Source organism: Pseudonaja textilis, chromosome 4, assembly GCF_049901715.1.
Source record: "Pseudonaja textilis isolate UNSWEBS1 chromosome 4, rPseTex1.2, whole genome shotgun sequence".
NCBI classification, from domain to species: Eukaryota; Metazoa; Chordata; class Lepidosauria; order Squamata; family Elapidae; genus Pseudonaja; species Pseudonaja textilis.
In genome coordinates this window covers 84,182,564-84,207,597 of record NC_141993.1, presented here as the reverse complement: position 1 = coordinate 84,207,597, position 25,034 = coordinate 84,182,564, and the positions used below count along the sequence as shown (strand labels likewise).

The following is a 25,034-nucleotide window of genomic DNA, read 5'->3' as shown; positions in this document are numbered from 1 at the left end:
AACACGGAATATGTTTCCAAACATACTGTAATAAATCCTCAATTTCTTTCTTTCCTACTTCATGTCCTCTACTATGAACTCCAAACTTAAAACTATTCCCAGCGATCTCTCTCATTTCTCTAAGGTGCTTTGTCTGAGCTTTCGAGAGACCTTCCCCATACTCACGAAAAGAATCTGTCTCCGTCCAGCGAAGAAGATGAGGGCCCAGTCGACGTCCGCGACGATGAGTATAGGATGCGGGAAACGTATAGCTTTCAAGCTATTACGCCAAAACGTATAGCCTTCCAAACTATCACGTCGGGGTCACCACTTGTGGTGGACTGGCAATTGAAAAAATGACGGAGACGCAGAGAAGACGTCTGAGCAACTGCCAGCCCGAGAGCCCTCGAGTAGCAGTATTTATTAAGAAAATACAAATACAAAATCAAAACAATGACTTCAACATTAGCTCAGCAACATTATCTAGCTAGGCCTTGGCGAAGGTGATAAATTTCCCGTGAGAAAGCAGGGCACCAAAGGTCTCATGGGAATGGAACTCCCACACAGATTCCTGTCCTCTGAGCTTTGCAGATAACAGGATCAAACTCTCATCATAAAGACACTACTGCCCTCATGAGGAGCGTTTGTGATACCCCCAGATCTTACAAAGCTGTACAAGAACTTGCAGAATATGATGGATATATTACCACACCAAATCCGCAACTGTCTGCGGTTTCGGTTTGTGCTTGCCGCTGGAGGACCCCGATTTATCTGATTTGCGGCTGAAGCAACCCCATTGAGGTGGCGGAGAAAGGGGAGAATGTCAGCTGAGTTGAGGGGAGCCACATCCCCCCTCCTTGGTGAGGAATAAAAATCCTCTCCGAAGGCGGATGCAGCGATGGCCAAAATGACCATCACAAAGAAGAAGATCTCACCGGACACGATTGCTCAGGAGTGGAGAGAACAAAGGGGACAGTTTGGATGACCGGGGTAACAGGATTAACATCTGAATACAAGGTACCCTGGAGCTAAAATACTTAAGAACTCTTAGGAAAATATTTTTAGATCTGCGGCACAGAAGAGGGGGAAAAAAAAGTTCTGAAAAAAGGAATGGAACCTGGATATACTGAGAGTGCCACCGGATGCTGAAAGAAATTAATGTGAACTTTTAAAAGATTTTTAAAGAATAACAAAGTAAACAAAACATTGCTACAATTATAGAGCCCCTGGAAAGTGAAAGTGGAGTTTGGAACTTTTCAACAAAGAAAGAAGTGAGAAGAAACTGTTCTGGAATTTTTTGAGGATCTTGGAAACTCTGGACATTGGATTACTAGTAGATATAATTGAAATTAACTTTGGGAAGCAATCCTATAGAATTTGGTTGTCTAAAAGTACTGGGAAGTGTTGAAAGGTGGCAGAACTTTATTTGGAATTGAAAATGGTTCTAAAAATATGAAGGAACAATTGCAAGTGAAAAGAGAATCATTTGGCTTTGTTCTGCAATCTCTGGAAATGGCTGTTTTGGACTATGAGGATCAGCAAAAAGCTTTAGTTCCTGAAGAAGACTTGAATAAAGGAGAGGCCATCTTTAATTTAAAAAATCAGGAAAATGAGGTTTGAAACTCAAAAAGGGGAAAAGGGGACTTAAAAATTGGAAATTGGAGGAGGTAATCAGAAAAAGGAACAGTGTGAGAAATAAACAAAATATAAGGAAGGAGCAGAAGGGAGGATTACAAGGAAGCATTAAAGAAGGAGGGGGTCAAAAATTGGAGTGAGAAAAAGAGGGGGGAAATAAAGGGGAAAAGAAGTTATACAAAACAGAATCAGGAAATAAAGAAATGTGGGGAACGAACAAGAATTTAAGGGCATAATTTGACAGACACAGAGATAATGGTTGAAATTACAATTAAAAGAGAGGATTCTGCATGGTGATAAGGGATTGTATAAATATTTTAGAAACAAGAAATTATGTAGAAAACAGGAAAATATATGTAATTAAAATGGAAGATAAAATGGGGATTATTACTTAATGGAATGTACAATAACTAGCTTAAATAAAAGATGAAAATATGCAAACTACAACTGAATTATATTAATGTATATCAAGGATTTATAAATTGTGATTGAAATTAAGTATGAGAAGGACTGTAAGGAAATTAATACTAGTCTTTTTTTAGGATAAATTTGAACTGATTATTTTCTTCCATTTTATTCTTTTTTTCTTTTATTTTCTTTCTTCTAAACTTAAAGTTGTTTTAATTTAAAGGGGAAGTACCATGTGGAATCTGACTAAAAAGGGATTTATGCTATAATATAACTATTAGGTGATGGAGATTATAATTGTTTAATGGGATAATTTAGAAATAGAATATTTCATGGGATGTGAAAGAGAATTAATTATATGAAGGTGACACACTTTAATTGGCAATTATAGGGGAACCCTTGTTTTGTATGTTTGAAATATGGATATGGATTGAAATTGTACACAGGACAGATAAAAGTACAAGTATAATTATTTTGAAAATATGAAAACCTTGAAAAGGATATGTAATAGATTTAGAAATGAATGAGAGAGTTATAAAAAGCCTGAGGGAAGTATCTGAGGGAAAAAAACTAATAAAGAATAATTAAAGTAGTGATATGAAATTGAATATGAAAGATGAAAGATGAATATGTAACTGAGATTGTATCTGTATGGAGATTTGAAAACCTGGAACCAAGCTGTTCACCAAAAAAAGATGTTTTATATTTGTGTGTGTGTGTTTTGTGAAAACTGAAATAAAATTGTTTTTTTTTTTTTTAAAAAAACAACCTTGTTACTAACTGAACAAGCGCAATGACACTTAAGAGTTATGGCAAGAAGTTGTAAAATGAGGCAAAAGTCACTGAATAAATGTCTCACTTAGCAACAGAAATTTTCGGCTCAAATGTGGTCATAAGTCGAGGACTTCCTGTATATAAAATCTACTTGTTCCATTGGCCTTTGTTGGCAAATGATGTTATAGTTGAAGGGAGACACAGAGGCCTTAATCATGGTATCAGTTTATTCATATAACATACTAAATCTGATCTCAGTTTGACCTAATGTGACATGTGAAGGAATCTACTTTCTCCTCTAAGACTGCCGGTTACTATATAAAGATGGGTTTTCTTTGCTGAGTAGAAGTATTATTTCCTCTTCTTGCTTGGCACAAGAACATCAGAAACAACTGCTAAGCATGTGAGATTTTTAACAACATCCCTTTAAGTAGATGAGTAAGTCACAATTGTCAATATTATCAGCTACAATAATGGAACAAGAAATTAACCGAAGCTAACTCTTGTTTTCCTTTAGTTATTTTTATTACTCAAATCGAAACTTTCACATCATGCTATCGAAATGGGAAAACGCCTCAATTGGGCATATCATTTATATTTTACCTTACTGCTGTTTCTTTCATGATCAGTTTGCTGGTTATACCAAGGTTCATTCCACTTCTCTTCAGACTGCCAGGTATACTTCAATATTGTACTTAAGACAGCTTCACCAAGGAGGATTATTAGATAGATAATCAAAAAAGAATTCATAGATCTGAAAGGCAAAAGTGAGAGACAATTTAATACCCAACTTAATTTAATCAGCCAACTTGAACTTTGCATTTGGGGGAGGGTGGATATCCCAAAAAGGAAATGCTTTGTAGAATCACAAGGTTGGAGATGACATTAGAGGTCTTCTAGTTCAAACTCCTACCCGGTGTAGGCTGGACTGATGGTTGTCCAGTCTTTTCTTGAAAACCACGAGCTCTGGGTTTTTTTTTTGTCTTTGGTTGCAAAAAGAAAAAAATGTTCTTCTCTATTAAAGGCAGAAGATGGAAAATCACGAGAAGTTTCTTGCTTCAAGGCATGGTAGGACAAGATTTGAGGAAAAAATACAGGCTGGTTCATTAGACGTGAAGCAAAGTAAAACACTCAAGAGCAAACCGCTATGCAGAGTGGATTCAGTATTTTCAGGGCTGTGTTTTGTCACACGCTGATGACCCATCAGATTATTTCTCAAGAAACTATCAGAAGGGGGTTTAGTTTACCTACATCCCATTTCACATGGTGATATATTTCTAAGTTCTCTTGAAGAACAAAATCCACATTCAATACATTTGAATATTCTGAAAGCAAATATTAATTTCACTAAAGAACATGTGAACATTTACTAGCCTGATAAGAAATATTATCAAATGGTTCAAGCAACAGAGATGTTCAAAAAATGTTTTTAAAACATGTTCCTTTGTTTTTTAACATGTTTCTTTGTTCTTTTTTTTTAACTTAGTGTATTTTATTTTGTATTTTTTAACTTTTAAAATTATTGTTGGTATTCTATCATGCTAGTCTATGACCATAATAAATATTTGAACTGTTCCCTTGCATGCTACCCCTTACTCCAAATTCCCCATTTTACAGTTTAAATTAATACATTAATCTTTAATGGAGTAAAATACTGCCAACCACATACTTCTCTACTGCTGATCGTTTCTGTGATTTGCTCTTATAATTCAATGCCATCTTTGTCTCCATTCCTGTATATACAGCAACACCTATAAAAAAGTAAAAGAACGTTCAGCATGGCAGCAAAGTTGTGTAATACTTGAGGCTCGTTCTCTTCCCTTCCTTTTGAGAAGACAGACACAGATGGCTTCTTTCAATTTCTGGCTGGTCACTCGGTTGGGTTTCCAAACCCACTCTATGATTATAGTGATAGGTTTTTTAAAATTCACGCCGTGATTTTTTAAAAAAGTGATTAGTTTTTTTCAGATTTTTAACTTAGAAATATATTCCAACCAAATCAAGCGGACCAGGAGTTAACAGATAAAAACTTTTACAGCAGAAAGCTTAAGTGGTCCAGGTTCCTGGAATAGAGGGATTGAAAGCACCAATAGGACTTACAAAGGTGAAAGAAAGACACATAGAATTCAGATTTTTCTGGTTGCACCAGAATCAATTACAGTTAGTCCTCCACTCACAACCACAATTGAGCCGAAATTTTATATTGCTAAGTGAAACATTTGTTAAGTGAGTTTTACCCCGTTTTGTAACTTTTCTTACCACGTTTGTTAAGCAAATCATTGCAGTTGTTAAGTTAGTATCACGGTTGTTAATGAGTCTGGCATCCCCATTGATTTTTGTCAAGAGGTTGCAACAGAGGATCATGTGACCCCAGGCACTGCACAAGTCATAAATATCAATTGCCAAGTTTAAATTTTGATCATATGACATGGGAATGCTTCAATGGTTGTAAGTGTTAAAAATGGTCATGTCACTTTTTTCAATGCTGTTGTAACTTTAGTCACTAAATGAATTGTTGCAGGTGTAGGATTACTTGGTACAAGTTATTACAATCTACATGACACTCTTCCTCTTAATCAGGAAAAGTGTCCTAACCTGGATGATATGCCAGCAATAGCTACTGTGCAATTTCATCCTTTCAAGAAATATTAACCAAGTTAGTGAAACTTTTATGTTACACACCAAAAATTTCTTTAGTGTTTTTCAACCTTGCTCCACGAAGTAGAAGACTTTTGGGTTCCAGTGGTCTGCAAAAGAAAAATCATTGTTTGTTCACATTGTTGGTTAAAATGAGACAGTCCCTCTTTCTCAGGGAAGAAGGCAATGGCAAACCACTTCTGAAAATCTGGCCAAGAAAACTCCAGGCAAATCATCAGGCACACACACACTGACTTGTGCGCATGCACACACACACACACAGAGCAGGGCAGATAAAGAGTGAATAATTTTGTATTTGGGAATCAAAATAATTTTGACCTAACTATCCCCTCAATTCCCTAGAATGTAGCAATTTTATTGGGCCTATCAGTAGGCAACTGCCTAAAAAGGAAGAGATAAATTCATAGAACGGTATCACTGACACCTAATACATATAGTCCGGAGACAGCGTGAACAGCATATCACGTAATGACCATCTCATTCTATTTGTGAACTTCATTGGGGCATCACCTGGTATTAAGATAAACAGATGTTATACTAGTCCTTTCTTTCAGTCCAGTAGGGCTCTCAAGGTTTTTTTTTTTTTTTAATTTTGTTGTGCTATCTAAGAAATATACATTGAACCATAACCAACCACAACCAAAGTTAAACATTTTACACATAATTAAAAAAATCCTTTAGTATTTCAGCATATTTGATATTGTTTGTTATTCATGCTGCTCAGCTACTGTGCGCTTGGCTGCTTTTCACAACTCCTTCTCCAAGGAGTCCTAGATTCATCTGAATGTGCCACTTAAGAATAACTCCTTCATCCTACAAGCAAACAACACTTGAATTCCCCCTTACAGAGAATATACTTGATTTATGAAATGCTTTCTTGTTCTCAGTGATTAATTTCAACTCCACCAGCAATAATTCTTACAATATTTATACAGATGTTTACAAAGGGTCATGAGGATCAGTGAGAAAAGACCCTGAATAAAATTGTCTGCCATGCTGACCCAATATTCAATTTTAAGACAAACCTGTTGCGCACTATTTATCTATTGTGGCTTGAAATGTCTATGTAATTATTAGAAGAATAGCAAGTTTAACAGGTACATAGGACCTGACCTGGTCTATACCAATCCACAATGTACTGTTAGAAAGAAAACTAGTTTTTACTGTTATTTTAATATAACAAAACAATAACAACTAGCTGTATTTATTAGTACAAACTGGTCAAACAAGTAAGTGGCAGTTCACAGCATCACTCAAACCAGAAAGGAATAATAGCTTGTAACCATAAATTACAACAGCTTGCAATAGCTTGTATTCCTCCCAGTCTAATAAGTTGCCACTACAACTTATTATTTATGCAGAAGTAGTTCTTTAAAAGCATTCTAGCAAAAAACAACAACACACAACCTAGAACAGGGCAACAAAAAACAAGGAAGCAGAAAGATCACAAAAGTAGTGTAGGAACATCTGGTCGGTGTGCTTAATCTTCCCTGTACTGTATGCATACAAATGCATTTTATTTCATTTTATTTATTGAATTGGTCTCAAATCACATTCACCGAGAGTGAAGGCATTTGGCTTACCGCACTATTTCCTCAATTTGATGACTTATGGTTATACGCCCAACAAATCTGCAAAACAATATGTGTTATGATTAAAAAATAAATAAAAGGAAACGTTAATTTTTCAATACGCCATTAAACCCTGACCATAGCAGTGTAGGAAGAGTTAAAGAAACTGACCTGGTTTGCATGTAATGGTAAGCCCAATTCCTGGCATGCCATGATCAACAAAGCCAGGAATCTGAAGCCAAGAACAAACCAGGAAGCAACAATCAGAAATCCTAGTTCAGACATTGTGCTAAACAAACCACAGGTGGTAGCTTCCATGTTAGCTTAATTCAAAGCCACATTCTTTAACTTTCTTCCATTTCAATGCAACAGTTTAACATAGAACCTTTCCTTATGTTTAGCTATAAAATAATACAGGTAGTCTCTCAATTGTGTTCTGTTGCTAAGCAAGACAGTTGTTAAGTGAGCTTTGCCTCATTTTATGGCCTTTCTTATCACAGTTGTTAAGTGAATCACTGCAGTTGTTAAATTAGTAACAGAGTTGTTAAGTGAATCCGGCTTCCCCATTGATTTTGCTTGTCAGATGATCGCAAGGGACACTGCAACTGTCATAAATCTGAGCATCCAAATTTTGATCACGTGATCATGGGGATGCTGCAGGGGTTGTAAATTTGAAAAATGGGCCTAAGCAGTGGCGGTATTCTACCAGTTTGGCCTGGTTCTACCGAGCCGGTAGTGGTGATGAGCAGCGGAGACCAAACCGGTTCTCTCCGCTGCTCTGCTGTTGGGCCCACCCACCTGCCTGGGCTCTCATACTCACCTTTATCTTCTGCTTTTGAAGTGCAGCTGCTTTGCGCAGCACAGAAGAGTGCCGCGCGACACCTGCTGAAGCAACTAGAAGAGTGCAGACTTGCAGGTGGTGAATTGGAATGCCTCTGCGCCTGCGCAAATGTCTCGCTCCTGCGCAAAGTGCGTGTTTGGCACACGTGTGCACACAAAGTGTGTGCACGCATGCAAAGCGCGCCCACCAAGCCACACCCACTGAACCGGTGGTAAAAGTTTTTGAATCCCACCACTGGTCCTGAACGGTCGGTCGAACTAAGTGAAAGGGTTTTAAGTCAAGAACTTCCTGTAACAATTTTTCTATAGCAAATCTGCATTGTCTTGGAGACCTGTTGGCAGAACTCTCAGTGTCAGGATGACAGAGAATCAAATGCTTCATCCTGTTTTTTTTTTTTAACTAAGAAATGGGGAGTGAATGCTTGAACATTGGGGGAATTTTCCAAACTCAGGAAGCTCCCAAATGAAATTAACAGAGCATTCCCAGTAAGTCATGGCCTTGTTTTTTCTACGCTACATAGGCATTTATATTCATGACTCCATCACAAGAATTTCCAGAGAAGTTTTGGCCTAATTTTTAATAGCCATAACTTCCTTTTCCAAATTCTTAAAAAAAAGAGAGATAGGCAGTAATAAAAAACAGAAACCTGTAAAGATCTGCTTCTGGTTGCTGGCATTCAATAACAGCTACAAGTTTGTCCAGATTGGCAACTGACTGCAACACAGCAGTTTCTGGGACTGCAGTGTGTTTCTGAAAGAAAAAAGAGAAAAGCAAATGATTTGACAAGTCTTGGTTAATGTATTCCACAGATCTCCAAAGACCCAAAATCCAGTTAAAAAAAAATCCCCTACGAGCTCTTAAAACTGTATTCCTAATTTGCCAGTAAGTTGTCAGTGTTATACAAAATGCTGAGAAAAACAAGCCACAATTTGGTAAATTGGTCATCTGTCAATAGGAAAATGATACATTTCTTCCATCTGGTGGTGTGTTCATAAATTTCAGTCCTGACAAAATGATGTGTGAGGGTTCTTTGTTCATCCTAACGAGGGCAAGACTCCCTCACGTGAGGATCATCACTTGAAAAATAGTAGGAAAAAAAAACAGATCATAAATTGGATGGAGCTCTGTATTCTTGTAGAATGTTTACTATCAAGGGGGAAATAGTTTGAAAAATATTAAGATATACAAATGCCTGTAAAAAAAGATTGTGGATAGTATGTAGTTTGTCACAAGAAATAAATAGTTGAAATAAATAACCAAGGAGAAAGAAATACATTGAGGTGGGGATTGGTCACCTGGAAAGAATTAATGAGCATTAAATGCCAAGACAAATAAAGAAAGGAAGCATGAATGTCTTTAACAGGAAAGGAAAAAAGAAAGCTCCTACTGCTGGCTATTTTGGACTGGTATATAAATCTTTCAGATTCAAAATATCTTAAACTATAATGTCCCATTTTGAATTCAACATGTGTTTACTTAAATAGAAACAAGTATTTCAAGCTCAAATATTTTAAATTTGAAACATTTTATGTACCTTACTGTCTTATTATACCAGTTGACAAAATAAGACAAAAATTGGGCAAACTAGAGGAAAATAACATAGAAAACAGAAAGTATTTGTCCTTAAAGAACTTTCTAAGCATATCCATATCCTTTTTGTTTACATTTGCTAGTCACTTTCTGATAATCAGAAGTAACTACATTACATTCCAATTAATCATATTAACTGTGCCTAAGGAATTTGTTCTTATATTTTTCCTTAAATTCATAACAATGAACACAGCCATAACAACGCGGCCTTTGGCTATACAAAAAACCCTGAAGCTTTAATATGAATCCAACAAAATTCAAAAGAAACTTAACACTCTTTTCTATATCAACATAATACCCTAGCCACAATTTCAAAAAACAAAAAAATTATCCATTTTAACAGTATGAACGCAGACCTTAAGATTAGTTTCTCCATCCAAACTTGCAGTCGTAACATAGCAACAGCCATGTTCTCTATCAGAGGACAGAAGTACAAGATCAGCAGGGAAAGTTTCATCTTTGGCTACTCTCACAATGTCTCCTACCTGAGGAGACAGAAGAAGGCATGGAAAAACTGATTTGCAAAATTACTGGATTAAAACAGTCCAACGATTATCCGGTCTAATTAAATTCTTTGTAAAACTGAACAACAGCCATGACTGTTTATTTCAACCCCGCAATTACAGAAGACAGACCCTCATTTTACGTGAGTAAGACACATACCCGAATGTTCTTTGATCTTGTTTTTACAAGGCCACCACTACGAACAACATACACTGGAGCTCCATTTACTTCATTGTCTGCTTTGTGCCGTAGCCAATCTTCATAACCCTGAAAAGATCAAAGGAAGTCACTAATATATCTTGCCTGCCATCTCAAATTTTATCAGAGGATCAATCTGGGGCCTAAAAAAAAGGAATCCATACGGCTTATTTTCCCCAACCGCTTGCCTTTGAAAAACTTTGGACTACAGTCTCAATATTCCTTAATGGGTCATACTGATTGAAACTACAACTCTTATCAGCTCCAAAAACTTGGAAGGGATCAGGGTGGGGGAGATAGAGCCAAGGCAAAGTAGATAATTGGCTTATGATATTCGTGCCACTTTAAATGAGGGAGATAACAACCTATGTCTATTTTGAAAACATATATAGTAGGAATGATAAATTCAAGCAAGCATGCTAAAGGCAATTGTGCTGTGTGATCAGGGTTATGTTAAAGAAAGATTTCCAAAATAGATAAAGGTTGCTGATAAGTCTTGCACGCATACCTCAAGAAAAGTTATGAGGAAAAAAATGAAATTGCATGGTCGTTCCTACTCAGATGGGAGTTGGGAGGCATATTCATTTAATAAAGTAGGGTTGGTTGTATAGTCAGCCAGATGTTTAGACTGGATTTTTGTTAACCTATTAAGTCTTTCCTAATGACCTGAGACAGGTAGATGTTGTTTGATGATATTAAAGGTAGTGTTATATGATATAATCTGTTGCAAGTAAAACTGCCTTTTGTAATTGACTGATAGTCATTTTTGTCAATAGTGATGGTGTTCAAGCGATGCTCCAGATATTTTGTAATTGTACCCAGGACGCACATTACCATTGGTATTACCTTTGCTTTCTTTTGCCACAGTTTCTATCTACAGATCTTTATATTTTATGATTTTTCTCTCGTTCTTTCTCTTCTCTTCTGCTGCCTTCAGGTCTTATAATGTTCACTCGCTAACATTTTTGTCTTTCTCATCAACAATTGTTAATTCTGGGGCATTGTGTGGCAGATGCTTGAATTCTTAAGTCCCAGAGCACTTTAGCTTCTTCATTTTTCTCTTACTTTGTTATTTTGTGGTACCACCCGTTCTTGCTGGTGGGCTAAGTGCTCTGAGCCTTTAGAATTCAAACAGATAAATGCTGGTCACTCAACATATAAATTATGGTTGGTCAGACAGTCAGCCAGATGTTTAGACTGGATTTAGCATTTTGTCTACTTATTGGTCCTTCCCAAAGTCATGTTTGTAGAATATTATGTTTTTATAAGACACAGTCTTGACAAAAGTAACAAAACAGAATTTTAACAGCTATAAAGAATGATAGGTAAAACTGAATGCTGGATGAAGGTAATTTCATTTAAAGCAGACAGTGGAGGTTATATAGTATATAAGAGCATCCTGTGCTGCTTCAATGTATTATGCAGACTAGTTTTGAATTTTGAAATATTCTTTAAATAAATAAGTGAATAAATCTATTCTATCCATAGGTATAAAAGAAGCACTGGCGGAAAATCAGGTCCCATCAACTTCAGGGAGCCAGAATACTGTGAGGAATCTCTAGAAACAATTGAATAATGCAACATCTCTCATTATGTAAATCAAGTTTTACAAGACTCCTTCGCAAAACCTCATTCCTTTTAAGACAGCAGGAAAAAATGGTATTCATAATACAAACTGAGATACCAACCTCCACAACTATTATGTGTCATTACCACCCACTGAAGGCTTTTACTGTGGATCATGAAAACATATAAAAGCAATCCCAGGCAAAAACATGTTTTGTGTTTTGACTCCTAATACCAAAATGTATTTTCTAATTTCAATTGAGGCTCAAATCCTTACAGAATACTGTTATATTTCAATGCAAGGAAAATGGAATAGCAATGATTTAAGGTATCTTTAGGGACAAAATAATTTAAGTTACCTCCTTCATTATCAAAGTTGGACCAAAAAGATGAAAGGCTCCACCCAATATCCATATCATTCTTAAATCATTAATATATAAATATTCATATTTAAAATGCAAAACAGTAGCATCAGACATTGTTCTGTACAAAAATATCCCACTAAAAACACATTCTCACATCAAGATCCCTTTTTCTGTATAATATTTCAGACTGCATATTTAGTATTTTGGATCCATGCCTTTGCTGGCTTGGCTTCTGAAGAAATACACCATGTGCTGATACTGCTAAACACATTAGCACATTGTGAGCTAACACTGATGGCCCACTTTTAATTGCAGTTCTGTATTGAACATAATGTGTATGTCTGTGCTAAGCAACACCCCACCTCCAAAAAAAGGCACATTTTCTTACCTGCTTTATGGCTGTCACAGTTATAACAAAAAACAATGGCAATCCACTAGTAATTGGACTAGTAGGAGTATCTATCATAAGCTAGAAGAGAAACAGAAAGAATATGCGTATGAGTCAAATTGTGGAAAGTCTATGTTTACATTTGTATGTTATATTCAAAAAACTATAAATAGTGCTTTTGTGGTTGCTACTGTAACACGGCACACTGTATATACTACAATATTTTATTACTGTCGCTTACGACCATACCTGAGCCCGGAATTATGGCTGTAAGTCATGCTGTTCATTAAGTCGGTCATCACCACATGACTGTGCCCCATTTTATCATTTTTAACAGTTGTTAGGTGAACCCATTTTAGCTGGAAATGGGATTATCTGGCAATAAATATAAATCACAATTTATATTTTTATTTATATATCACTGCAAAGCAACCTAATTGGGGGCTGGTTGCTAAGTACCCAAAATGCAAACACATGACCTCAGGGTGTGTGTGTGTGTGTGTATGTGTGTGTGTGTGTGTGCAGCCAGTAAAACTTTGATACTGGTTATAAGTACCTTTTTGGAAGGTCTGTTATAACTTCAACGGTTGCTAAGAAACCAGTCATAAGTCAAGGACTACTTATAAAGGACTTCAATGGCATTTGGAAAACAGCCAGATTCTCACAGATTTTAAAATGACCCAAAACTGAAAATGAACTTGGCAAAAATTTCCCTTCTATATTTGCCAGATTACAAGATGCTTGTGGGCAATCACACCAATGTGTTGTCAATAATGAAAAATACAGACTGCACTGTTGCAGGATAGTATGTGGTGGAAGTTCAGCTGCAAGACCTTGGTTAAACACTCAGTGTGAACACTGCATTCAAAGTAGAAATGGAAGACAACTGCGGGCTCTGTGACAAAACACAGACCTCTTGCATATGGACCAATCCTAAGGGGAGGAGGGGAACGTATTTTATTAGGCAGCAGCTCTAAAGCCCAGTCTCACCAATCAATCAGTCAATCAATCAATCAAATTTATATGGCAGTCTATCTTATAGAAAATGATTTTGGGTGATATACAACAGCTCAATAAAAGGTGTAGATATATAAAACAATTATTACCTCAAATAATTAAAATAATTTTTAAAATGTATAAAAAACCATAAAGAGAAAACTAAAACAGAACAAAGAAAATAACAGAGGGATGTCAATAATAACAGTGCCACCTCATGAGTTCACCCGTTCCTTGGGATCCTGAGGGCTGCTGACATAATCAGGTCTTGAGGGACATGTGAATGCTCAGAAGTGATGAGGTTTTCCCCCTCAGCACAAACAGAATAGGGATTTTGAAGGGGGTGCATATATTTCAAGCATGAGCAATAGATTCAAGTTCCACAGGACTTAACTCGAAACATGCTTATTGTGATCATACTGCAAAAACAGACATCACAGTACGTTTTACTCTTGGGCTGTGTTAGCTGAGGCAAAAGAAAGAGGAAACACCCCCCCAATGTCACTCTGTTTCTATTATTTGCCTGCTGTAAAATGTAAAGCTCCTTCCTGTGAGGAACAAAGCATGAATCCAAGAAAAAATTAATATAATTGCAGAGAATTAAGCTAATATCAGTCTAAGAGATTTACTTCCTATGAGGGTAATTGACCATGCATGCTATAAAGCCAAAAGCGTAATATTTTTTGCAAAAAATTAAGATGTTTTCGTAAACCAAAGAAATGCAAGAGTAAATAAAGTTACGTAATTAAAAAAAATTAGGAATGTATCCATTTTAAGAGAAGGTAGATATGCAAAATAGGAATTGAGTGGCTTTGTCCTTTTTAATTTAATTTAATATCATCTGGTTGTTTCACTGCTTTTTCTTTTTCATCTGAAAGAGGTCTTGTTGCTTTTACCATGTTTTGTCAACTTCAGTTCCTTGTGACTTTACTTTTTCTGAAATCAACTCTACCATTTCCAGATATTACTTCTCTTATGGCCCGATCCCCTTCCCGGCTCCTATGCGTTCACTATTTGTTTTCAGGTAGTCATTTACCTTTATGTGTAGCTATACTGACATTTTCTAATTTCCATTTGTATTTCCTCAATGGTTCACAATTGTGCTTTTACCATTTCCCTTTGTATGAGCTTCCCTCTATCATAAGTGTCTTTTCCCACCAGCATCTCCTGCCATGAAATCCTACCTATCAGATAGGAAGCCATCTTTTCAAGCTCCCAACACATGCATACAGTTTTAGCTTTCTTTGAAGTCAAGAATTTGAGCCTACTAATCAATTTTTCTCAAAGTTCCTGATATTTCTACTTTTTAAACAAAATTTTCTCTATTGGAGATTATCAAGAATAATCGATTCTATTTCTATCCTCATTATACACTTCAGGAAGACTCTGGAACGACATACTAAGTAGAATTATCTCTCTATAGAGAGATAATGGTGGCAATTCATCCTAGTAACAGTTGCATTTTACACATGAAATATGCTTATGCATAAGCACAGTACAAGCAAAGCAATAAATATCACAGATATGTGTCACCAAAGTCCCTCTCCACTAGTACTTCATTCCTCTCTAACTTGAACTTGGCAAGTTTAAGACTTGTGGACTTCAACTCCCAGAATTCCTGAGCTAACATGACTGGAGGAGGAATTCTAGGAGTTGAAGTCCATAAGTCTTAAAGCTGTCAAGTTTGAAGACCCCTGCTCTTGAATAATCTTCAATTTGCTTTTTGGATATAATGATCCACAGCTGCCCCATGGATGGCTACTTGCCGATATAAAGAATGGTATAGTATGGTTCATTCACTTATTTAAACCAGGAGGCTTTCTATGATAGGAAGACTAGCACTCAGTAGAACAGCCATGAAAGTCTTGGAAAAGGCATTCAGATGCTGAGATGTAGCAGAATCATGATGGGAAAAAATCAGAATTGTGTAGGCAATGGCATTTCTTGTGACATTCTATGGAATCAAAAGTTTGAACACCGATGCTGGAAAAAAAGCTTTTGAGTGTACCACGTAGAACCAAGGAAACAAACAGATCATCAAATAAATCAATCCAGAGTTCTCACTCAAGACACAACCAATCAGGCTCAAATGATCACACTCTGAACACGTTTTGTGAAAGACCTAGTTCAGTGAAGAAGACTATAATGCTGGAAAAAGTAGAAGGAAAGAGAGGAAGAGGAATACCGACTCAGTTACAGTGGCAACGGGCGCTAAATTGGAAGACCTAAACGACCAGGTTAGGGATAGTTTGTCATGGAGAACATTTATCCATGTGGTTGCTAAGAAATGACATTGACCTAATGACATAATCAATCAATGCTGTGAACTTTATGAGCTAAACCACAGGATATGTATACTGGTGACATAGTAAAGAAACACTATTTGTCAACAGAAAGAAGAATTATTACAAAAAGCATAGCAAATTGTGTTGGAAGCAACGAGGAATACTTTAAAGTGTTAAAGGGCAACAAATCTTCATGTTTGAATGAGGTAATCTATCTATTGAAAGTTCTGTTATTTATGAAATATTGACTATGAAGGCTGCACAGCTATTAATAGGTTGTTCTTTATTTCTTAAATATTTGCGAACTGCTTCTCTTCTAAAAACAATACAAATAATTCCACTCTGATTGCATTGAAGAAAAAGTGAGGTATAGTGAAATATAGAAATTCTAAACCATTTCATGACTAAATGTCTCGTATGACAAGTCTATCATTATTGATGGTTCTCTTATTCACAAAGTAAATGTTGCAAATTAAACTGCTTTTCTGAATTTATTTCATAGCAGAAATGTAAAGAGTTCAAAGATAGGTCAGCCAAAATAGTGATGAAGCTGGATGGAAAGAAAAAAAAAACAAGCTAAAACACATACAAACAAGCCTTACTGATAGAGCTTGGTACCTAACAATTAACATTTAAACACTGCTTAACCCATAGAACCTTTTTCTGCTAAATTTAGAATCCTTTCCATTGAAGCTTTTAGATAAAAGAAGATTTAGCACAACTTGCGAAATACGTAAGTGAAAATAGAGAAGAAAAACTAAGCAAAAATAAGTAACAACTATTTTCTGATTACATCATTGTATGTATGGGAACCCTGAATAATGAAAGGGAAAAAAAGCATTAGATGCAATAGTCAGATGATTTTTAAGAGTTTTATTGCAATAGCCACAACATGGATTTCATTGCAACTTAGGCCTGAGGCAGCATTTGCAAAAGATATAAAATGTAATACATATATGGAATCAAATACTATAGTGGCTTGTGTAATACTGTACAATACACAGTATTTACAGGACACACAAAACACATCTGATGAATATTGTTCAGTCCATTCCTCAGAAGGAGGTTTTGTTATCACATTTAGAAGGAGATGAGAACGGCAATCTTGTCACATGCAGAGAGAAGTAAGACAGATTTCCCCATGAATATCATAATTTCATATTTCTAGGGGGAATTTTTTGAGAGCCTGTTCTTTTGACGGTATGAATAAATCTCTCTTCCATCCTGTTAGCCTTGGACAACAATCAAGTCCATGGGTCAATCCTATGTGTCCCACCTGTTGTTACAGTGCTATTGATTGATTATGTGCCATTAAGGCATTGTGGACTCTTAGAAGTCTCTTTTTTTTTACGATGCTATTACAATATTTTAAATATCTGCTACCATCTTGGAATGGACTTGAGAGCAAAAATCAATATGACCCCAATAGCACAAGTCCCAAATGATAGCTAAATTTCTGATTATAGTACTGACCAGGTCCCAGGCAGGATGTAGGAGGCAAATGACCACCCAACTGTCTGGTTAATAAATAGAAATATAGCTTTGATGCTTAAATTCCTTCAGGAATTCACTTTCAGAGATTAAATACCAAATTAAGAAAGGTCTTTACTGGTGACTTTAGCTCATGATTTTGATAATATTGCTAATTCATATAACTATGCATTTGTTTTGCCAAACTAAAGCCAACTAATATTTTATCCCTATCTGTATTTAATTTGTAATTGTACGTGGGAAGGATTAAGAGAGGCTACTCAATCAGATGAAATGCCAATTTACGGGAAATCTGTTTTCAAAATATATTATGTATAATACCTAAACTGCATCAACATTTTTAACATCCCTCTTTTAGAGTGAAGAAAACATGTTAGTCACTAGGAATAAATCTTATGAAGAGATCAGCTAATGTCTTATGAAACCACAGAAAAACATAGATGAACTTGTCCTGATAACGGTAGTGGGCATGTCACCATATACAAATGAATTCTAACTCTCAGAGTAACCCACTATTTGTTTCAAAACCAAGCTTTATGCTTGATTATATTCAACATGTTTTTTTTTTCAAATCCCTCATGTCAATTGCACATGCTTAAGTAGTGTTAAATTATCCAACTTACCTGAACCAAAAATATTATAAGAAAATAAAAATTGGCTATTCTTCTGAACTGTTCAAATAAATTTTTGGGCACAAAATTCCATACAGTATACTGCAAGAAAAAAAAAAGTTACATTTAAAAACTGCCAAAGTAATTCATTTCAACTTCAATCATTTTTTTTAGAACTGTATATTCTGCATTCAAAATTCTACAAATGTTAACAAACCCTCTCTTAGAACATTCATATCAGCCAATTAAGTTCCATGTTTACCTTTATGCGTTAAATTTGCAATACAATACTGAAATTCATAAAGAAAATGAATTAACTGACATCTGACATTGGGTTTTCTACAATATAGGAGATGTTATCTTCATTTTGATTTTAATATAGGTTATCCTCAACTTACAACCACAATTGAATCCAATTGTGTAAGTAAGGCAGTTGTTAAGAGAGTCATACCCCATTTGACCATTTTTGCCATGGTTGTTAAAAATCACTGCAGGTAAGTGAATCATGCAGTCATGATGCAAACCTAGGAAGGTAGCAAATGACAATTCCAGAACCCCAGAATGCTGCATCCATTATAAATACATGCTAGTTGCCAAGCACCCAAAGTCTAATCGAATGACTATGGGGATGCTGTAATGGTTATAAGTGGTTATAAGTCACTTTTTTTCAGTCTGTTGTAACTTTGAATTGTCATTAAGCAAACAGACTACTCATAAAGTGAATTATCTATGAAGTTGCTTACCTTAAATGCACTGCAATTGCCTTCAAGAGTATTCCTTCATTACAAGCACATCTAGGTATGAAATATTGGTTGAACCAAGTGGTCGTTAAGTGAGATGCCACAAACCACCTCAATCAATGACTGCAATCTCAACTCTCCCATTTGCAGTCATTAAGTGGAACACTGTAGAAGGAGAGTCCTGGCCTTCCAGATGTGATGGGGTGGAGATAATTCCTGGGCCTCCCACTATATCTAGGAGTCCCGAACCCTCTCTTTGCCCCCACCAGGAAAAACAACTGTAAGAATGCTGGCTACTGGAAATCCCTCAGTGAAAGACAGCAAATGCCAGGTAGCACAGAAGAGACGTAATCAGAACGCTCCGCTTTTCCGTCTGCCTGCCAGCTGATCATCAAAAAGGCTGTTCTATCCGCGGGCTTGAGCTAGCAGCTCTTCACGCAGGACAGTTTGGCAATTTATACTTCCATGCTGGCTGCCAGCAGGCTCAAGCCAACAACCCTTCACGCTGAGCAGCCCCTGAAACTTATTCTCAGAATGGAGCTGGCTGCTCACAACCATTACTTTCTGTGGCGCCAGTTGACAGCAGCCTCAAGCCGAAGGCCCTGCACACTGTAAGCCATCAAAAAGGCTGAGATCCGATTGTATTGTCTCTGCAGGAGCGGCTAAGAGACGGCCAGTTGGATCAACTCTCTGACAGTTTGGGATAGAATCCAGGCAAAGAAGAAAAAGACTCTGTCAAGGAATCCCAATTCAAACCACGACTACTTAAGTGTTAGACTGAGTCGAAACTAGGGAATGTTAGCAAGGGGCGTGTCCTCAGTTTTTGAACTCAGTCTAACGAGCAGCGTGACAGGAATCATTCCCATGCCTGGATTTTATCACTACCACAATGGAGAATGCCAGTGTTCTGAGCCTTTCAAAATACTAGCTCAACAGGGGAAAACACTAGGGAACATCAATGCTCTGAACTTTATAGAGATCAATTTGTGAACTTGCATTACTAATTTTAATTGTTTTAACTTTTTGTGTTCAATTTTATAAACAGCTAAGTGTCTTTGTGGAATTGGTGTATTTAAACAATGTAAATAATAAATAAACTTTGTTTATATTAATGGGGAGGCTAACACAAACACTTATAGGTAATTGTCAATGTACAAATGGTCATTCATTGACAATTTGAAGTTATGACAACCTTACAAAAAGTGACTCAGGACTATCCATCAAAATTATAACCCCTGCACCATCCCGTGGTCACATGATTGCAAGCTGAGGGCTTAGCAACTGGGGTATTTTTGACAGCTGCAACATCTTGTGGTCAATGTGACGGCAATTTGCCACATTCCCAGTCATTCTTCCAACAAGCAAAGACAACTGGGGAAGACAGATTCACTTAACAACTGTGAGATTCACCTAGTAGGTACCATGTGATTTGCTGAACAATTTTGGTAAAAACGATTGTAAAATTGGGTCCTTCTTGTGACGACTCATTTAATAACCACATCACATAGTGACCAAAATTCCAGTCCTAATTCTGGTCATAAAGCTGAAAATTCCCTGTTTTTTTTAGAATTAAGCCATAATTAAGCCATTTGCTTAATTTGATTTTGTCTCTAATCAAAAATAAAAATCACCACACAGACCTATGCATGATTCAAACCATACCTACAAATGAAAATTGGAACCACCACATTGTTTTTGTGCAAGTAGCTTATAGAGGCTAAAAATATACTCACCTGATTCAGTTTTTAGAATTTTTTTTAGTTAAGCAAGCTTTTGAAATATGATACATCACAAAAACAAATTCTATAATGATATATAAATGGACTAATTTAACAGTATGGCTCATAAAATGCCCTGATCCTATTCAGATACACATCTGAGAGTTGTTTTTTTTAAATGCTGATATAGCTCACTAAAATTTATCTTTAACTATTGCACTTTATAAAGCATGTGTACATATAGGTGTTAAAATTTCCCATACCTTAGAGGAGATTATTCTGTTTTCTGCAAACTTCTGAGGAACATAATGGCCATGCTGAGGAAAACGATTTGCAATATAAATAGTTCGATTATCACTCTGATGTGGTGGGTCAAAACCCTGAAAAAAAACACCAAGAACATTATATCATTGATAGTTGCATCTCAATATTTATAGTACATTTTAAATCTTGATATTCTCACAATAATTCTGAAAAATTCCTTATTCTTGGTGAAAGAGATGAAAAACAAACAAAATACTTACAAAGAAACAAAAAGTAGTTATTTATTTCTATCCTGACTTTATTCTTTTTAGAAATAACTTAAGGTGATGGTCATATCCAACATACCTTCCTCATCTTATTTTCCCCACTACACCAATCCTGTGAGTTGGGTTGAACTGAGAGAACTCATGGTCTCTTGCTTTCTAGCCTGGTGCTTTAACCACTAAACCAAACAGACTCTACCTACCAACCTATCTATCTATCTACCTACCTGTCTATCAGTATCTAGTCACCCAGCAGGGCCATCCATTGCAGTTGGAAATTATGCCTTCAGTCAAACTGCCTACTAGATTCTCAGGAAAACAAATGCTCCCTCTGAAACCCACAGAAAGCATTAGTCACCTGGGGTAGACTGATCAAATCGGTACTATATCCTTGCAAGGAAAAGCAGAGGCAGCACCACCATAGTGAAAAGCAATCATAAAATGTTCTGACTGGACTGAGGTGAATGTCCTCAACCTCCTATCATGTTGCAAATGCCCTGAGAGAAAAACCAGTGTGTGATAACCTCCTGAGACACCCCAGATTCTATGCCACATGAAGACCAAGTTAAAATCTCCCAGTGCTGCTGTATCTTAAGACACCACTGCAAATGCAGTAACTGAGACAAGCAGCCCCGTTAAGATATCACTGTACAAGCAGGAAAACTGGTATAACAGCTAAAAATATAAACGGTCTCTAGAGCTCAACTTCGCCGTAGATGGTCCAACATCTGCAATGCAGAACCTCAGCCTTACATCTGCCCTAAAACTATGATAATTGGTGACAAACTAAAAACCCAGTAAATATTGTAAACCCCCCCCCCCCAAAGTTGGGGTTTTGTAAATGACTACAGACCGGAGCTTGGGTGAAAACTTAACACAGCACTTTATTATATCCTCACACACTCCCCAATGTGAAGTTATTGCCTTGGCTGAGCAGGGTTAACTCTTTCCTCCTGGTCCTTATGACTTGGCTTAGCCAGATAAGCAAGCTTTTGGAAATCAATCCTTACTGTTCTTGAAGTGTCAGATAGTCCTTGTTTCCATCCAAAAATTCTTGCACTCATTGGATATGCTGCCTCAGCGTGGCTACACCTTTTGTAAATACAGTCGCATAGCAAAGTCGCTGCCAAGTTCCTGGCTAGGCTTCAAGCTCTGTTCTAAGAAATGTTGCTGTTGAGCACCCAAGTTGAGCTCCAGGCAGAGAGCAAGCAGGGTTGACTGCTTTCCATTGGTTGTGGTCCTCCTGGCAGTTGGATAGGAGCCCTATTTGTAACCTGTAGCTGTTGCCCAGATGTCACTTCCCATTTCCTCATCTATGTGATGCATCTTCCTCTTCTTTCGCTTGTCATATACTCTCTGGGTAGATTCCCCTTTTCTGAGCTGAGGGCCTGAGTGGAGTAAGGTGGGCTAACCTGGCTACCTATGGATATCAGCATGTCTTTGAAAAAGTCAGTGTCACTCAATTAGCCAGCTGCGGAGGCTGTTGTGCCAAACAGCTTGGTATGGCCAACGGACTAGATGAAATACCATTGTGGGAATCTGTAGGGGAAAATCTCTGCTGCTCAGTCTGCCTCACTAAGCAGGCTGGTGGAGACGGGTGGATTAAGTGCTTCTCCCTCAGGTTTCCTGGTACAGCCTGACCCTCATAACTCTTTTGAAATGGGAAGGAGGGATGAGCTAAATCTAGCCTTGGAATGAGGTGCCTGTTTCTACCTGCCAGGGTTACTCCCATCAATATTTTCCAAGGTACAGCTACACTCCCTTTTTTTCTCATAGCATATCTCAGAGATGGGAACACTCATATCTGAGATTATCCAGATCTCAGATGAGGAACCTCTTGGCATTTAATAGCAGGGGATATTTGGTGGAAGAACAAGTATATTGTCATTAGGTGAAATTCGTCCCTGGCAAACAGCTTGTCTTGAAACAAAACTGTTAGTTTCCCCTCAAACCTCGTGAAAGGTAGGAACCATGGGAAATGGTGCAGGTGGTGTGTGATAAAAGGGAAGCTAAATGGAAGAAGGAAAATACGTGTGTAAGATTGAAATTAACAGCTGGAGTGATAGTGATCTAATGCAGAGTACATAAAAGGAACTAAAAAATTTCAGATCTCTTGCTCAAACTTGATGCTTCTGAGAAAATACCACCAAGCTGCTATCACCATAGAACTTTCCGGTCTTGTGTTTTTCAAAACAACTTTTAGTATCTGATAGTATAAGGAAGGCAGTAGGAGAAAACCACCCAAAAAGGTGATCTCTCTTCTTCTTGCTTGCTTTTGTCAATATATTGTACCTAAGTACCAAACTATTCTTCCTCCTTGCAGTGCACAGAAAAGAAGAAACTGTGACCGATTGGTTCGGGGTCTTCTATTGCTAGGACTCTCAAGTATATGGACAGGGTTACTGTGACTGTAAATATCTCCCTTGATGTTTCCCAAGCTCCCTGCCCCATCTGAATCTACAAAAATAAATAAAATGGTGCACTGTCAGACAGTGACAATTTAAAGACCGAAGTGAAGTCCAAGAACGCTTCTTTACATCAAACAGCTTTTATAAACTTTTCTAAAAAATAAAAACAATTGCAGTGATTGTAGGATAAAAAGGAAGGGTGGTGGCTGACTGCAATCCAAGTTCTCCTTTTCCTCAAGTTCTCCAATGGAAGAATTGGATTTGGCAAAGAAACATGCCCCAAATAGCCAAAAAATAAAGAAAGCCATATATTCTTTTCATTATGCTTCAAGATCTCATGATTTCCAACTTTATTATAACATAGAGCCAAATATCAAAATAACTTCACTCATCTGACCAAGAGTCCATTGCTTGTGCAGCCTTGTACAATATAGCTCATATAAAACTCATACAAAGTTGTGCCCATATTATTTTACAGAACTTTTCCAATTAATAACTCTTGATTGTTTCATCAGCAACATTGTTAGTCCTAAAGAACATCAATGGAGCCTGAAGCACATTTACCCCTCTCGAGCAAATGTACTTGCTTAGCAACAGAATCAGTAGATAATGCCACCAGCCCCCAAAAGTCTGCTTCCCATACATTTTCACAAAGCTATAAGAAATATCTAAGGTAAGGATTTATAGGCAGTAATACTAAGGAATCTGCTTTTTTTTCCAGAGTGAAAGTGGAAAGTAGCAGTAAAAATCTAGATGAAGTGAAAGTTGTAAGAAGTGCCAGAGGAGGATTAAATTTTCCTCTTTTCAAACCCTGCCATATTTTCCCAATGTGATACTTTCTGCAGAATTAAGCATTCACTGTCTTCTGTATAATCTGATCCAATGACATCTAAATTACAATTAGAGTAGACTTCTTCCATAGGGTAAAAGCGAAGAATACACAGACATTGATAAAATCAGAAGTCTGCACTGACACCATTGAGTCCAGCGTTCCCCTAAGAGCTGCAATCCAAATGAATACAATAATTACAAATGAACTTTTAATTCATTTGTAATTAATTGTAATTGTTGCATGGTGAACTGAAACAAGTTAGGAACAGAATATTTAGGATCCAGTGGTGAAAAGCACAGAACTTCTCTAAACTTTCTGTGACTAAGTAATGAATAAATTGAACATATAATGAGGCACAAATGGCTCCTATTATATACTTTAGACACATTATGCAAAAACTCAGCTCTTCGGAAAAGATTCTGATGCTGGGAAAGGCAGACAAAAAAAGAAGACTACAGCCAGGAGCAAGGATTCAATTACAGTGGAATCAGTGCATTATTGGGAGATCTGAAGGGGAAAAAAACAAGTTAGGGATACAGATAGTCCTAAACTTATAACCACAATTAGGAACAAAATTTTGGGGCCAAGCAAGGTGGTCAAGTGAGCCACACTTAATTTTATGACCTTTTGCCACAGTTGTTCAGTAAATCACTGCAATTATTAAACAAATCATGTGATTGTTAAAGGAATCTGGCTTTGTCTTTGCTTGTCAGAAGCTGATTGGGAAGAACACAAATAATGATCAAATGATCACATGACTCCGGGACATGCAACTTGTTGCAAAGTGGCTGAATTTTGATCATGTGAGCATTGGGATGCTACGAATGGTTGTAAGCGTGAGGACAGTTCATAAGTCACTTTCACCTTAACTGAAAGATGTATGCTGTTATTTAATTGCTCTTTTTTAAAATCTTAAATAAGCTAATGATAAGTTTGCCAGGGGTGGGAT

General features: G+C 36.9%; 1 protein-coding gene across 14 annotated transcripts in view; it reads right to left on the bottom strand.

Moving 5' to 3' along the window:
* ATP11B (ATPase phospholipid transporting 11B (putative)) overlaps positions 1-25,034 on the bottom strand; it is a 98,397-nt gene that overhangs the window by 52,777 nt on the left and 20,586 nt on the right. For 10 of the 14 annotated variants that reach the window (XM_087933530.1, XM_087933524.1, XM_087933531.1 and 7 more), the window contains exons 1-11: positions 21,856-21,924; positions 20,582-20,698; positions 17,873-17,962; positions 12,478-12,558; positions 10,120-10,227; positions 9,813-9,941; positions 8,513-8,616; positions 7,038-7,085; positions 5,479-5,543; positions 4,466-4,547; positions 3,400-3,550 (exon numbers count right to left, since the gene is read on the bottom strand). In XM_087933530.1, the coding sequence (XP_087789656.1) occupies positions 3,400-3,550; positions 4,466-4,547; positions 5,479-5,543; positions 7,038-7,085; positions 8,513-8,616; positions 9,813-9,941; positions 10,120-10,227; positions 12,478-12,558; positions 17,873-17,962; positions 20,582-20,698; positions 21,856-21,909 (1,029 nt within the window). In that variant the 5' untranslated portion in view covers positions 21,910-21,924. Of the gene's footprint in view, positions 1-3,399; positions 3,551-4,465; positions 4,548-5,478; positions 5,544-7,037; positions 7,086-8,512; positions 8,617-9,812; positions 9,942-10,119; positions 10,228-12,477; positions 12,559-17,872; positions 17,963-20,581; positions 20,699-21,855; positions 21,925-25,034 lie in introns of those variants that run through there. The other 4 variants (XM_026705708.2, XM_026705706.2, XM_087933526.1 and 1 more) reach the window with 1 other exon arrangement.